Below are 12,863 nucleotides of genomic sequence, written 5' to 3'. Positions count from 1 at the left end.
GAGAGGGTGTTGTTGTTGTTGTTGTTTGCCCGTGTGCTCGGAGGATTGAAATATAAGTAGCCTTCCACACATTATAATGCCATTTCAAGAAGGCTGGAGATTTATAGTAGGCTTTACATGCCTACAGTAAATATTAGCCTATATTTTCTGGTAATAATAATAATAAATAAAAGGAAGCCCTGGCTTGGACATGAATGAGTTGCTATTTTTAATAATAATAATTATAATAATGCATATTATGGTAATTTGATTAGCTGTGGTGTGAATAAGTGCAAACAGACAGCCAATATCCCTTTATAATAGAATTATCCAACTGTCCTATTTGAATCACAGAAGGCTGGAAACGATTAACACCAACCCCCAAAAAAAAGGTGTGATAACAGTAGGCGGCCATAAGATAACAGTGCAATGCAGTGGTTTATACCCCTAAGTTAATGCTATAGTGTTGCTGTGATGCCACAGCCTGTATCCCCCTACAGCGGCCAGACAGCGCGTCGCACCACCGCCTGTGTCCAAGCGCCACCTTCAGTATCCAATTTAGGAGTGAACATAAATAAATAAAACAACCACACATAACCTATATCTTTTCTCCAGATGCACCAGAAAAGGGTATAGTTGTCTGACTGGAGGAGAATAACACCCAATCCAAGCTGTTTTTTCCCCCTCCCCATCACTTCTAAAAAATGGGAATAAGCTTGTAGTTTTTTGCCATATGTGCGCCTGGGTGCATGATGTTGTTCATCTTCTGTGTGTGGAGCTCAGCGTGCTAACTGTGTGTTTAATATGCCTGTCTCGCGCAGCGTGGGTCCAGACCGGTGTTGCCATGTCCGCTTATTATAAGCGACTTTGGGCTTATTTTTCTGTTGCTTGTAAATATTGGTGGTTGCGTTTTTTTTTGGGCTTGTTTCTAAAGTGTTGTTGCTTATTTGGGCTTGTGTCCTAATGTTCTTTAAACCAGTGGTTGTCAAATATTTTCATGTCAAGGACCCACAAATTAATATGTATTAGTCTGTGGACCCCCATTTGAAAATATTTGTGCCAGGGACCCCCATACAAGATTTGTGTTGTTAAAATGTTTCAAAAATAGTCCAAATTAGCAGATATACAAGCTCACAACGCGTCGAGTTGTCAGCTTGTAGATCTGCTATTTTCAAATTTTGGGATTGTTTTCATAGACCCGATTGCTTGTTTCTCTCGCGAAACCTGGCAACACCGGTCCAGACACCGTGTGCCACAGATCCCACCTCCAATGAGAGGCTGGGGAGGGGGAATAAAGGGTTAACGGAGTCTGCATGGAGTCTGTATGGGCGGAGTGGAAGCGACGTGATTGGACGACCATCCCTGACGTAATGGACATGAAAAACCCGACAACTAGTTAAGAAGGCAGTTTGTAACTCTGGAAAAGAGTGCAGAGCTTGAGAGAGAGACACATAAAGAGCAAGAGAACGCGGGACAAAACCGGCGAGAAAAGAGCCGCTGAGCGTGTTTTTTTTTTTGGCCGTGCAGTGTTGTGTGGGCTGTTAGACCCCGCAGCGTCCGGACGGACAGAAACACACGGCCACACTGGTGCGACCGCGACCATGGTGCAGCACACAGACAACAGCGAGACGGACGGCAGCATGTCCAGAGAGGCCACGGACTCGGAGGAGAGCGAGTTTATGGCGTGCAGCCCCGTGCCGATCAACCCGGACTGGTGCAAGACGGCCACCGGCCACATCAAGAGACCCATGAACGCGTTCATGGTCTGGTCCAAGATCGAGAGGAGAAAAATCATGGAGCAGTCGCCGGACATGCACAACGCCGAGATCTCCAAGCGCCTGGGCAAGCGGTGGAAGATGCTGAAGGACAGCGAGAAGATCCCGTTCATCCGAGAGGCCGAGAGGCTGCGGCTGAAACACATGGCAGACTATCCCGACTACAAGTACCGACCCAAGAAGAAACCAAAGCTCGACGGTTCCAAGTCTTCGGCACCGTCCCCGGAGAAGTGCGGAAAAATGTCAAAGACTCCCAGCAAGAAATGCTCGAAGATAAAGACTAAGAGCGGCTCCAAGTCTTCTTCTCACGGCTTCGGGGAGGACTGTGTGTTTCCCAACTTAAAAGTTACAAAGACCGTGATAAAGCGTGAACTCACTGACGATGACGACGACGACTATGAGGAGGACTATCGGATGAGGATAATTAAGCAGGAGGACGAGGAGGTGCGCATAAGGCCGTATAATGTAGCAAAAGTGCCCGCAAGCCCAACTTTGAGCTCCTCCGCCGAGTCCGAGGGGACCAGCATGTACGAAGAGGTGCGGAACGCGGCGCCCAACAACAGACTGTTTTATAATTTCAAAAACATTACCAAGCAGAGCACAATGTACCCTGCTTCCGTCTCACCAGCATCTTCTAGGTCCGTTTCCACGTCTTCCAGCTCCAGCGAGGACGATTTGCTTTTTGACTTTAGTTTAAATTTCGCCCCCAGCGCTCAAGGCTCCGAGCTGGGCAATCCAAATTCAGGAAATCTCTCCCTCTCTCTTGTGGATAAGGACTTGGACTCGTTTAGTGAGGGTAGTCTGGGCTCTCACTTTGAATTTCCAGACTATTGCACACCAGAGCTCAGTGAAATGATCGCAGGGGACTGGTTGGAGGCGAACTTTTCTGATTTGGTGTTCACTTACTAAATTGAAAAGATCCTCTCCTAATAACAGAGAAGGAGAAATTAAATTATATGTCCTGCTCAAGTTGTTCCTAGCCCTGCCTCCTCTGTGGTTTATAGGGGTCCGGGGGAGGAGGAGGCGAGGTGAGGTTTGAGGAATGAGATGCTTATGAAGCTGGTAGCAAAAAAAGTCTGCAGACGTTTTTCTGGCAGCATGACAGGGTTTTATGGATTTTTTTCTGTAGGTCTACAATTACTGTTCAGCTTAAACGGACCACAAAGGGAAAAATCTGTGAACTTCTATGCATCTTATCCTCTTAAAAACTGCAGGGAGCTGAAAACGGACTGTGGACTGACTCAAAGCAAATCTGTGAACTGACAATGTTCAGGATATTACTTTACAACGGTTTATGTAATTTCTAATTGCCGCAAATGTTTGTTTTTTGTAACTGATTCCGTTTACCTCCTGGTTTGAAAATTAAGCAGCCTAAACCTCTTCAGAATACAGGTGTGGAGGAAACATTTTGATACATAACAGACCTCATCTTTTTAAAAGAAAAGTAAGATATTTTCAGGCATATTTTTGTACAGTTAAAAGGGAATGTTCTTACTGTGCTTTCAGTGAGTTTCAGGCACTTCTTCCCTTTATCATTTGTTTTAGCATGCAAGGGAGTCCTGGTTTTAAGGATTAAGTTAAATTAAAACTTGCATCAAAATGCCTTGTGATTTTAAACTAGGTTTTGTACAGTTGTAGAGCAGATTTGTTGAGTATTTGTAGACGATACAATGGCATCATGGGGAACACATACCTCAGAGCTGGAACTAGTTTCAAGATTGTATATGTACTGTAATATAGTAAAGTTAGGAGTTTATGTATATCATACTCGTGATATGTGGATGGGTCCCAATCGCAGGTGTGAAACTGGATTTTGGTATTTTTTATGGCACATACTGTTTTTTCCCCCTCATTTTTTTGTGCAATATATACTCTTAAGATACAGACCATCAACATTTGTAGCAAGTGATGGAAAAACAGACGTGCACTGTCAACATCATTACCTGTTGTGATGCTGAAGCCTATCTAGGCAGAAAATAAACAGATCAGCTGGAACTGATGCAAAACAATTTAATATGGCCTCGTGGTGTGATGCATAATATGGAAAAATGTAAACAAATATCCCAATTTGAATGTTATTTGGCTCTCAAGATTGAATATTGGGCATATTTGTCACCAAGCTCTTTTGAATTTGACCCAAAACTAATAATATAACGTTCTGGAATAGGGCATAGTCTGGTATAGAGTGGTCTGGCATATCTAACAAACAAGCAAAAAAACATTCCATAGTCCTGTTTCATAAAATGAAACTTTTTATTTTAAAACTGAAGACTGCCTTCTTTTCTTAAAACATTAACCATAAACCTGTATTTTTATTTCTTGCACTTAAAAAAACAGATATTGATTATTTTTATGTGGGTCCTACATATGAAGTCTGTTTGGATAAAAGGTTTGGAATATGACCTAATTATATGCCAAGACATTTGTTTGGAAGTTCTAGGCAGTAGTTATTTCACATTCCAAGTGTGAATCTGTCTTTGACTCATCTTTTAATAAATAAGTACCTACCACCATCAACTGTCCTTTCAGTTTGTGAATATATGTACACAGATGTGTTATTTGTTGAGTTTCAAAAGGATGTGATGTCAGAATGATGCCTATTTTGTATATAGGCTGATACTCTGAAATGGATGGGCTCAAACTAACATGTGAATTCACATTTAATAAAAACAAAAAAGGAAAACTTTAATTGTGATGTTTAAATGTCTTACTGTTCACAATGTGCCGTTTTTTTCTATGCTGTTTCCCCTCACCCATTTTTCTGAATCCCCCTCTTAAAACGGACCCTGTGCCTTTAAGAAATTGAATTGCCCGCTCTGGCAGTCTGCGCAATGTGATTGGTGAGATTGTGTGGCCTCTTGGAGACTGAGCTTGGAAAGGAGAGCCGTCCCTCTCAGCGTGTGTGTGAGACCTCAGTCCAGTAAGCTCTCTGTCTGGCTTCCATTCAGAAAAGTAGCACTTACTTACTCTCAATAACAGAATGGTTTCAGAGTTGTGTATGCTGAGGGATGAAAACATGTTATGAAGTGGCGTACAGTATTGTGTACACATATAAAGACAATAACAATAGTCATAACTGCCAAAGGTTGTGTTGTAAAACCTAGAACATAACATATAGTTTTTTTAAATCGAGGTCTATTTCAGGACTTATGTGTTATTACTAAGAGTAAATTTGGAAGCTTTTTCCTAATGGCCAATATCCATCAATCTTTTATACTGTCACTGGTAAATGTGTGGAGGAACAGGGGACATATAGGTCAATCTTGAGAGAAAAAAAGTATTTGAACAATAATAAATCAACAACATAAAAAAACAAGAAACTGATGGAAATGGGTTAAACTACTCCTGATTTAAAATAGAATGAGATTAAAGCAAAAATAAATTACCACAGATGTAGCCTTTGCATACAATAACATAATCAGTGAAATTCCTTGGTCGTGTGTCAAAGGAACTGGATGATGTTATGGCTCAGACAGCGCTACAGGGATGTTGTCATCCTTAGCACCACAGCTCCTGTTAGGTTATTGCCCTGATATATTGCACTGGGGGCATTGGTACAAATGAACAATGAATAGTACATCATACAGCAAGACACAAGATATGATGTCATTTAAAATATGATTACAATAGCATACCATAGATAATCTGCGACAACATTGATTTGCATTGATTATATTGTCTCTACGTTGTGGCCTTGCCTCCTCTGTACCTCTAGAGGACCATTGATGCTGTCTTTTGTCTCCTGAGGCCCGGTTAGCACAAGCTCACCTTTAACTGATCACACATATAACTAGGAAGCCAGAAGCCTTGGCCACTGAGAGATTTGTGTTCATTACACCAATAGAATCTAATGATGAATATTTGCCATGCATGGCCGCATGGGTTCTGTCCCTCCCATTAAGTCAGTTTGCGAATCTGTAATAAAACATTTATCTAGCTATTACTTTACCTGACCTATTGGTCAAAGTTACTAATGGGTTCCAGGATTATTCCCAATAGAATCTCAACATTGATTTTGTGTTCCTCTGAAATATCTGCTCAGGGCTAATGCCATTGGTACACGTTGAAATGAAATTAGTGACCCGTTGAAATTTCCTTCTATTTCCTCCTTAAATAAATAAATGGAAATCTAGAATGCTCGGGAGACACTGAATGAGACACCGTCCTCCCAGGAATCCAGAGGGAGGAAGGGGGGGGGGATTGTGGCGACAAAAGAAAGTAATTTCCAATCCCTTGAGCGCTTAAATCATTCATATAACTCAGGATGTCACGGCCAAATGCTGTACGTGACACCTATACAAAGGCCCCTGCGGCAGATCTGAAGGGTTGGAGGTTGATCTCCCGATTTGCAAGTTGCATGAAGTGGACACGAGAAAAAATGTCACTTGTAGTCTCATCCTCCGGGGGTAAAAATCCCACATCGACACTGGTCTACCAATGTCGAATGGAGCTACTATAAGGCTCTCTCTCTCTTTCTCTCTCCCTCTCTCTCTCTCTCTCTGCTATACAGACTGCAACCCAGCTACCTTGGCGGCATTACATCACTGCTCAGACTATGCCGCTGCGCAGTAAGATTCTGCGTTGTGTCATCGTTGATTCACATGTGCTCTCCTCTTCTCCCTGTGGGAGGGCGTCTAATATTGCTGTGGGAATACTGATGCATGCTCTCCATGCTCGAGGTCTCACAACAACAAAAACAACACGGTATGGTTTATAACAACTAAATATAAAACCTGTGTGCTGTCTGTTAATTGACGAGCAGACAGGATTTATATCTCCTCCAGACCTGCTGTCTATAATAATGTGGTTGACGGTGACACCCCTTCCGTCCTAAATGCTCTCCTATCCTCCCACGTTACACAAGCATGTCATGCTGTTAGATGGCTGCTGGCGCTTCACAGATCTTGCGAGCGGCGTGACAGTTCAGTGAGATGACACAACAGCAGTTGGTCCCCTTTTTTTTTTTTACGCAGCAGCGACTTCTCCTATAGAATCCAAACAGGAGACAAGTTATCTGGAAATCAAAGCCCTTCGCCTGTTAGATAGAACACTATTAGACGTCAAACAGCATGTTGTTATGATCCATGAGAGAACCATGAATGCTTATTTTCTGGGTGTCTTTCTGCGGTGAAAGACACGGATGTGTGTATATATAACAATCTTGTATCTTTGCAATGTTCTGCAGTCCCCTTGTAGATAGTCAGGGGGAATTTGTCTGTGAAATTGACTGCCTGAGCAGCAGTCCAGTCCCCGTGTCCTCTGCTCTGGTCTTGGCCCCGGGGCTAGTCCTGCTGCTGTTGATGGCTATCCATTCACTGTGCCCTCCCTCTGTATGGGAGGGAGGCAGGAGAGGGAGCATCGGCCCCATCTGCCGCAGTGATATTTACTATCCCTTCACATTTGAGAGAAGGGGGTGGCAGGGGCCCAATTCCCTCATGGTGTTTTAGCCCTCTGGCAGATACACGCGTGCACGCACACACACTTGCACACAAACAGACAGACATACGCAGGAAGGGAAAGAGAGAGAGAGAGAGACAGAGAGAGAGAGAGAGAAATGGGAGAGAGACGAGGGAGGAGAGGGGAAATGCACTATTGCACCAGGGGTTAAGCTCAAATTTGACTCAATGTGGCTTGGAGACAAATCAGGCAGAGTCAGCGGTAATGTGTGTGTGTGTGTGTGTGTGTGTGTGTGTGTGTGTGTGTGTGTGTGTGTGTGTGTGTGTGTGTGTGTGTGTGTGTGTGTGTGTGTGTGTGTGTGTGTGTGTGTGTGTGTGTGTGTGTGTGTGTGTGTGTGTGTGTGTGTGTGTGTGTGTGTGTGTGTGTGTGTGTGTGTGTAGCTGGGAGCGAGCAACCTACCTGGCTGCTACTGCCTAATCATCCATTCACAACTTCATCATGTTACTTCTTTCTCCCCCTTTTTTTCTGCTTCAGTCTAAAAGCAGAAAAAGCAGTTAACTAAACGCAGAGAGGGTTTTAAAGGAGGCCTAGGGAGCGCGCTGTGAGGACAGCAAGTTGTCGCGGGCGGTTTTGGGCTGGCAAGCGCTATTGTCTTGAAGACATAGAAACAAACAGTTCAATCACTCCTCCCCGAATCTGTTCTGACAGGTGGTAAGATCTCATTGGGAGAAGGTCACCTTTTTCCCCCTCTTTTTTTCCTTCAGAGGGCTGGAGGTCATGCATCAGTCATGTGAATTATCTGCGGCAAAGACAGGAACTCACTTGCACACCTGCTCTTCTCTTTTCAGCCTTTACTCCGGGCTTTAATTTGATTGTGTAAAAGTCTCATGCATGCAATTCACTTTAAAGGTCCGGAGGTCAGTGTTTGCGATGTGGACTTTTAGCTGTGCAGCCCCTTGCATGTGTGAGAGAGAATCAGTGGTGGAAAAAGTATTCAAATTCTTTACTTAAGTAAAAGTATCAGTACTGCAATGTAGAAGTAGTCTGTTACAAGTTAAAGTCCGGAATAAAATATGTACTTACGTAAAAGTGCAAAAGTATTGGAATCAAAATGTACTTAAAGTACCAAAAGTAGAAAGTACTCATTGTGCAGAATGTCCCATTTCACAAGTTCAAGTATGTATAAAATGTATAAAAATCTTTATACATGGCCGAAATCTTTATCAAATGGCCGAAATGTATAGGGCTGAAGTGGTTAATGTATGTTTTGTAATAATAAGTAAAAGCACAATATTTGCCTCTGAGATGTGAAGTAAAAGTACTGAGAACTGTAAATACTCCGGTAAAGTAAAAGTACCTAAAAATTGTACTCAAGTACAGTACTTCAGTAAATGTACTTAGTTACTTTACACCACTGGAGAGAATACACAATGTGAAAAACAAAAAAACAAAAAGCTGCAATTCATAAGTTTCATGTCCTCTACATGGGATTTCAACCCAGCTGGTCTTCTAGAAGCAAACCTCTACCACTCTGTCAAGACAAAATCCCTACTTATTTTGTGAGGGGGAGATATTGCACTTATGAGCTTCAGGCAGTACTAGTTGTCAACCAGTAGGTGTCCTACCTGACACCAGGGTCTCAAATATCTCAATGGAAGAGTAGCGAGACCCCCTGCAGATGTGCTTGTTATATTGTATTAACATATCTACAATACAAGATTGGCTAAAATAACATTTATTCAATAAAATTAGTTCAGGATTGCAGCTTTAGCTCCCCACAGGCCAAGGGCCAAAATGTGTAATTAGAACTAGTTTGCTATATAATGTAGCTTTGTTTGGAAAGAAATCATACAAGTTGGTTGGCCTGGTTGTGGTCAGGTTGGGGTTTACATAACCTTGTTTGGAATTAATTGCAACTCTGTGCTAGATGTTTATCTTAGAGCATTACAGAGGCCACGGCAGCCCATTCGCACTTCCCAACAAGCCACATGCACTTAATCTTCATTAAAAGGGCATAAAATGCACAATATTAGTCTGATGTCTGGGTCATAATGTATGCGGGGTGTTACTGGGAGCGTTGAAATCATATTTTAATCCAGATTAGGACTGGTTATTTTGCCATTGCGTTACATACAATTTCATGTAGTGGTTTATTGCATTAGATAATTCAGTAGTCTACTATATGTTTATATTTGGTTGTTGAACAGATAATGTGGCTGCCCTCTAATCAAATGGAGTGGGATATTAGTGTATTATTAGAGCTCAGTGCTCTCTTCTTGCATGTGTTTATCTGCTGAGGAAAGTCTGTTTGGCTTCCTGCCCAGATGCATGGATTTAAGACCACAGCGCTAACCCCTCCCCCGTTTTTGGAAGTGTGTGTGTGTGTGTGTGTGTGTGTGTGTGTGTGTGTGTGTGTGTGTGTGTGTGTGTGTGTGTGTGTGTGTGTGTGTGTGTGTGTGTGTGTGTGTGTGTGTGTGTGTGTGTGTGTGTGTGTTTGGACGCATACAACTTGGCTGATAACAAATGGAGGGCAGTCAGGCTCAGAGAGGAGTGTGAGCCAACTAGCCCAGTGTCTCACTTCCAGAGTTCCAGTGGTGGACAGTAACTAAAGTACATTTATTTAAGTTGAGTTTTATTTATTTATTTGCAAGCACATGACTTTCACTCTGCTACATTTCAAATGGAATTATTGTACTTTTTACTCCACGAAGGGCAAGTAGGGCATTAATTTAAGAAAAAACACCAAAAAAAGTTAGAATATGGAGTTAAGAGGTTTCTGCCCGACAACGACATATTCTTTCTTATATTCTTTGTCCACCACTGCTCACTTCCAGGAGGGCTCTGTTCTCTGTGAAGGAAACAGGAACCCTTCCTTCGCAACAGTGGTGGAAAAAGTAGTCTGAACTTTTACTAAAGTAAAAGTAGCTATATTGCAATGAAGACATACTATGTTACAAGTAAAAGTCACAGCGCGTCGCGATGCAATGCATTGTGAGCTTATAGATCGGCTATTTTCAAATAGCCAAAGTATAAAATAGGGCTTAAGTGGTTAATGTATGTTTTGTAATTATAATCTAAATCTACAAAGAAACTTGTAACTAACTAAGTTAAAAAGTACAAGATGAGATGTAGTGGAGTAGAAGTATGAAAGTATCGAAAAATGGATATACTCAAGTAAGGTAAAAAGCACATGAAAAACTGTGCTTAAACTAATATACTTGAGTAAATCGTTGCTGTCGGGTTTTTGATGTCCAAGACTGTTACTTTTCAGGATTCAAATTAAAAAAATGCAAAAGTAGCAGATCTACAAGGTCTTGTGGATATGCTACTTTTGATGCTTTTGTGTGACGCTGTAGTATGATCGAGTAGGGCAGTGGTTCTCAAACTTTTTCATGTCAAGGACCCCCAAAATTATATGTATTTGTCCGCGGACCCCCATCTCAAATATTTTGTTCCAGGGACCCCCCAGAAGCAAAAGGTTGAGTTAAAAATGTTCGCTTAAAAATATATATATATTCAAAGATTTGCACCAATTTTCACGATTTTTCAAAAAATAGCAGATCTACAAGCTCATAGCGCGGCACTATGAGCTTGTATATCTGCTATTTTTCAATAGCCAAAGTATAAAAGGTTAAACTTATTGTGATGCTATATTAACACATTTTGCTGGGGACCCCCTGGAACCCCCCCAAGGACCCCTGGGGTCATTCATTTACCAAAAAAAAACCACCAAAAGTTAGAATAATGGAGATAAGAGGTTTTCTGCCTGAAAGCAATGAAATGTACTTAGTTACTTCCCACCAGCAGCTTCACAGCAGCCCACCCCGGGATTACGGCCTGCAGGAGACAGTCATCTACATTCAGAACAGCAAGCCATGCAATTTCACCCCAAAGCCAGAGGACAGTCAGCAGTTGGTCATTCATATGCATTTGTAATCTAATATTGTGCTGCTGTTCCCCTCGGTGGCCCCACCTCCCCCTACTCAGCGGTGAACCTCGACTCCTCCAATGCACTCTCCGCATAGAGGCCGCTCACTCCATCTTCCTGTCTGCCTGCCCCTCTCTCTCTCTCTCTCTCTCTCTCTCTCTCTCTCTCTCTCTCTCTCTCTCTCTCTCTCTCTCTCTCCTTCTCTCCCTCTCCCCCTCTCTCTCTCCCTCTCTCTCTCTCAATCATCAACTTCTTGTATCTGTATGTTACCCAGGTTGCACTGTCGGTGCACCTCTCACAGTTCCGAGGCGGTGCGGGGTCTCATTTGATAGTCTCTCTGCTGCTTCAGTAAATAATTAGCACACCGAATCCCCAAGGGGCCTTCACAGGAAGCATGGCCTGCTTACCAGAGGGGACTCAAGGTTCTAATGATTGCCATGCTACGAGGTTTTAGAAAAGGGCCCCACCCCCATGCACCCATGTCCCCCATGTGTAAGGAAAGAAAAACATCTACTCGCGTTGAATTAATGCCAAATTCTGTGAATATGGAAGGGGCGAGAAAACAGAGAAGACTTATAGTCTTGGTCTGGCTTATACAGAACTCTGTCTGACTTCAAAGCTAGGCCTGTGAGGCAACAGATCTGAGGAGTTTCCCTGAAAACATGTCAGGGCTTCAGATGCCTTTTGAACTGCTTTGTAGAATTAAATATACTCTTGTTTTCAATCAAGAGTATATGCTGATACATATTTCTGGTCATTTGAGGACTTGTATGCAGCAATGTATTGTTTTGATAACAAATTGCACCCATGGATAGGGTATTTGCAGTACCTTTAGCCAGCACATACTGTTTTGTAGCATTCCAGTCTCCAATCTCTTTAAAACAATGTAACTTGTTAAAGCAATGTTTTACCAAACCACAGACATCAAACAATTACCCAATGGATGCATGACCTCACTGATTAGCAAAAGAGACACTCAGACATAGTAATGCCCTCTCAGGCTTGCATCTACAAAATGACAACTCCTGCCAAAAAGCCCATTAACTGCATGTAGATGATAATGGGCTTCGTGCAACTATTGATGCAGAGATAACATCAGTTGTTATTTTGAGGGATGGAACTACATAATGAAATTGTGCCAAGATCTTTAGTGACATCTCTCCAACTTTGCCGCCCCCTTTGGAACCCCCTATGCGCGTGCACGGTTCTGAGCACTTAACAAACATTGCATTTTGGAAGTGAAAAAAAAGAGAAAAAAATGGAATTAAAGGAAAAAGGAATCATACCACTGAATAATTCATAATGCTTGGATGAACTATTCATATGCATCAGAGTGAATCTATATCCATTATGGAGAAATGTTATATTCATGAAATATACAACAACACACCATCAGCTACACCTTAAAGATCCACAGAAAACAAACAAGCAAATGTGTTGGTATCTCGGGGAGTTCAGTGCACAGTCGGGAGCTCCCATCTCCTCTTAACAGGATTCGCAAGATGATTTTATTGGCTCCCCTGAGTTGCCATCACAGCAGGGGCTTTTGCAGACTAGACCAGAATAACACATGGCCTGGTCAAGGCAGAGGAGAGACAACATCTCCTCAGAGGAGAGCTGTGCTGCACTGGCACAAATGTAGTCCGCCTGTCCTCTGCAGGTGGTTCTGGGAGGTTGTAGATTGGCTGGGGGCTGTGGGGACTGCTGCAATGTCTGAAGAGTTGGGACATGTATCCGCCCCACTGCCCCCCACTCTCCTCCATGCACATACACAAACACCAATG

At 42.6% G+C, this 12,863-nt stretch overlaps 1 protein-coding gene across 1 annotated transcript; it reads left to right on the top strand.

Annotated features, from left to right (window-relative positions):
* Positions 1-1,418: 1,418 nt before the first annotated feature.
* sox11a (SRY-box transcription factor 11a) lies at positions 1,419-4,419 on the top strand. Its single transcript, XM_080413871.1, has one exon. The coding sequence runs from the start codon at positions 1,581-1,583 to the stop codon at positions 2,661-2,663; it is 1,083 nt and encodes a 360-aa protein (XP_080269997.1). The 5' UTR covers positions 1,419-1,580; the 3' UTR covers positions 2,664-4,419.
* The last annotated feature ends 8,444 nt before the right edge of the window (positions 4,420-12,863 follow it).

Source organism: Gymnoscopelus braueri, assembly GCF_963280865.1.
Source record: "Gymnoscopelus braueri genome assembly, chromosome: 19".
NCBI lineage: Eukaryota > Metazoa > Chordata > Actinopteri > Myctophiformes > Myctophidae > Gymnoscopelus > Gymnoscopelus braueri.
This window is presented reverse-complemented; position numbering and strand designations above follow the sequence as displayed.

What these genes read in the sequence shown, in the direction of transcription:
- sox11a (XM_080413871.1), top strand. Translation starts at nt 1,581, where the DNA reads ATGGTGCAGCACACAGACAACAGCGAGACGGACGGCAGCATGTCCAGA.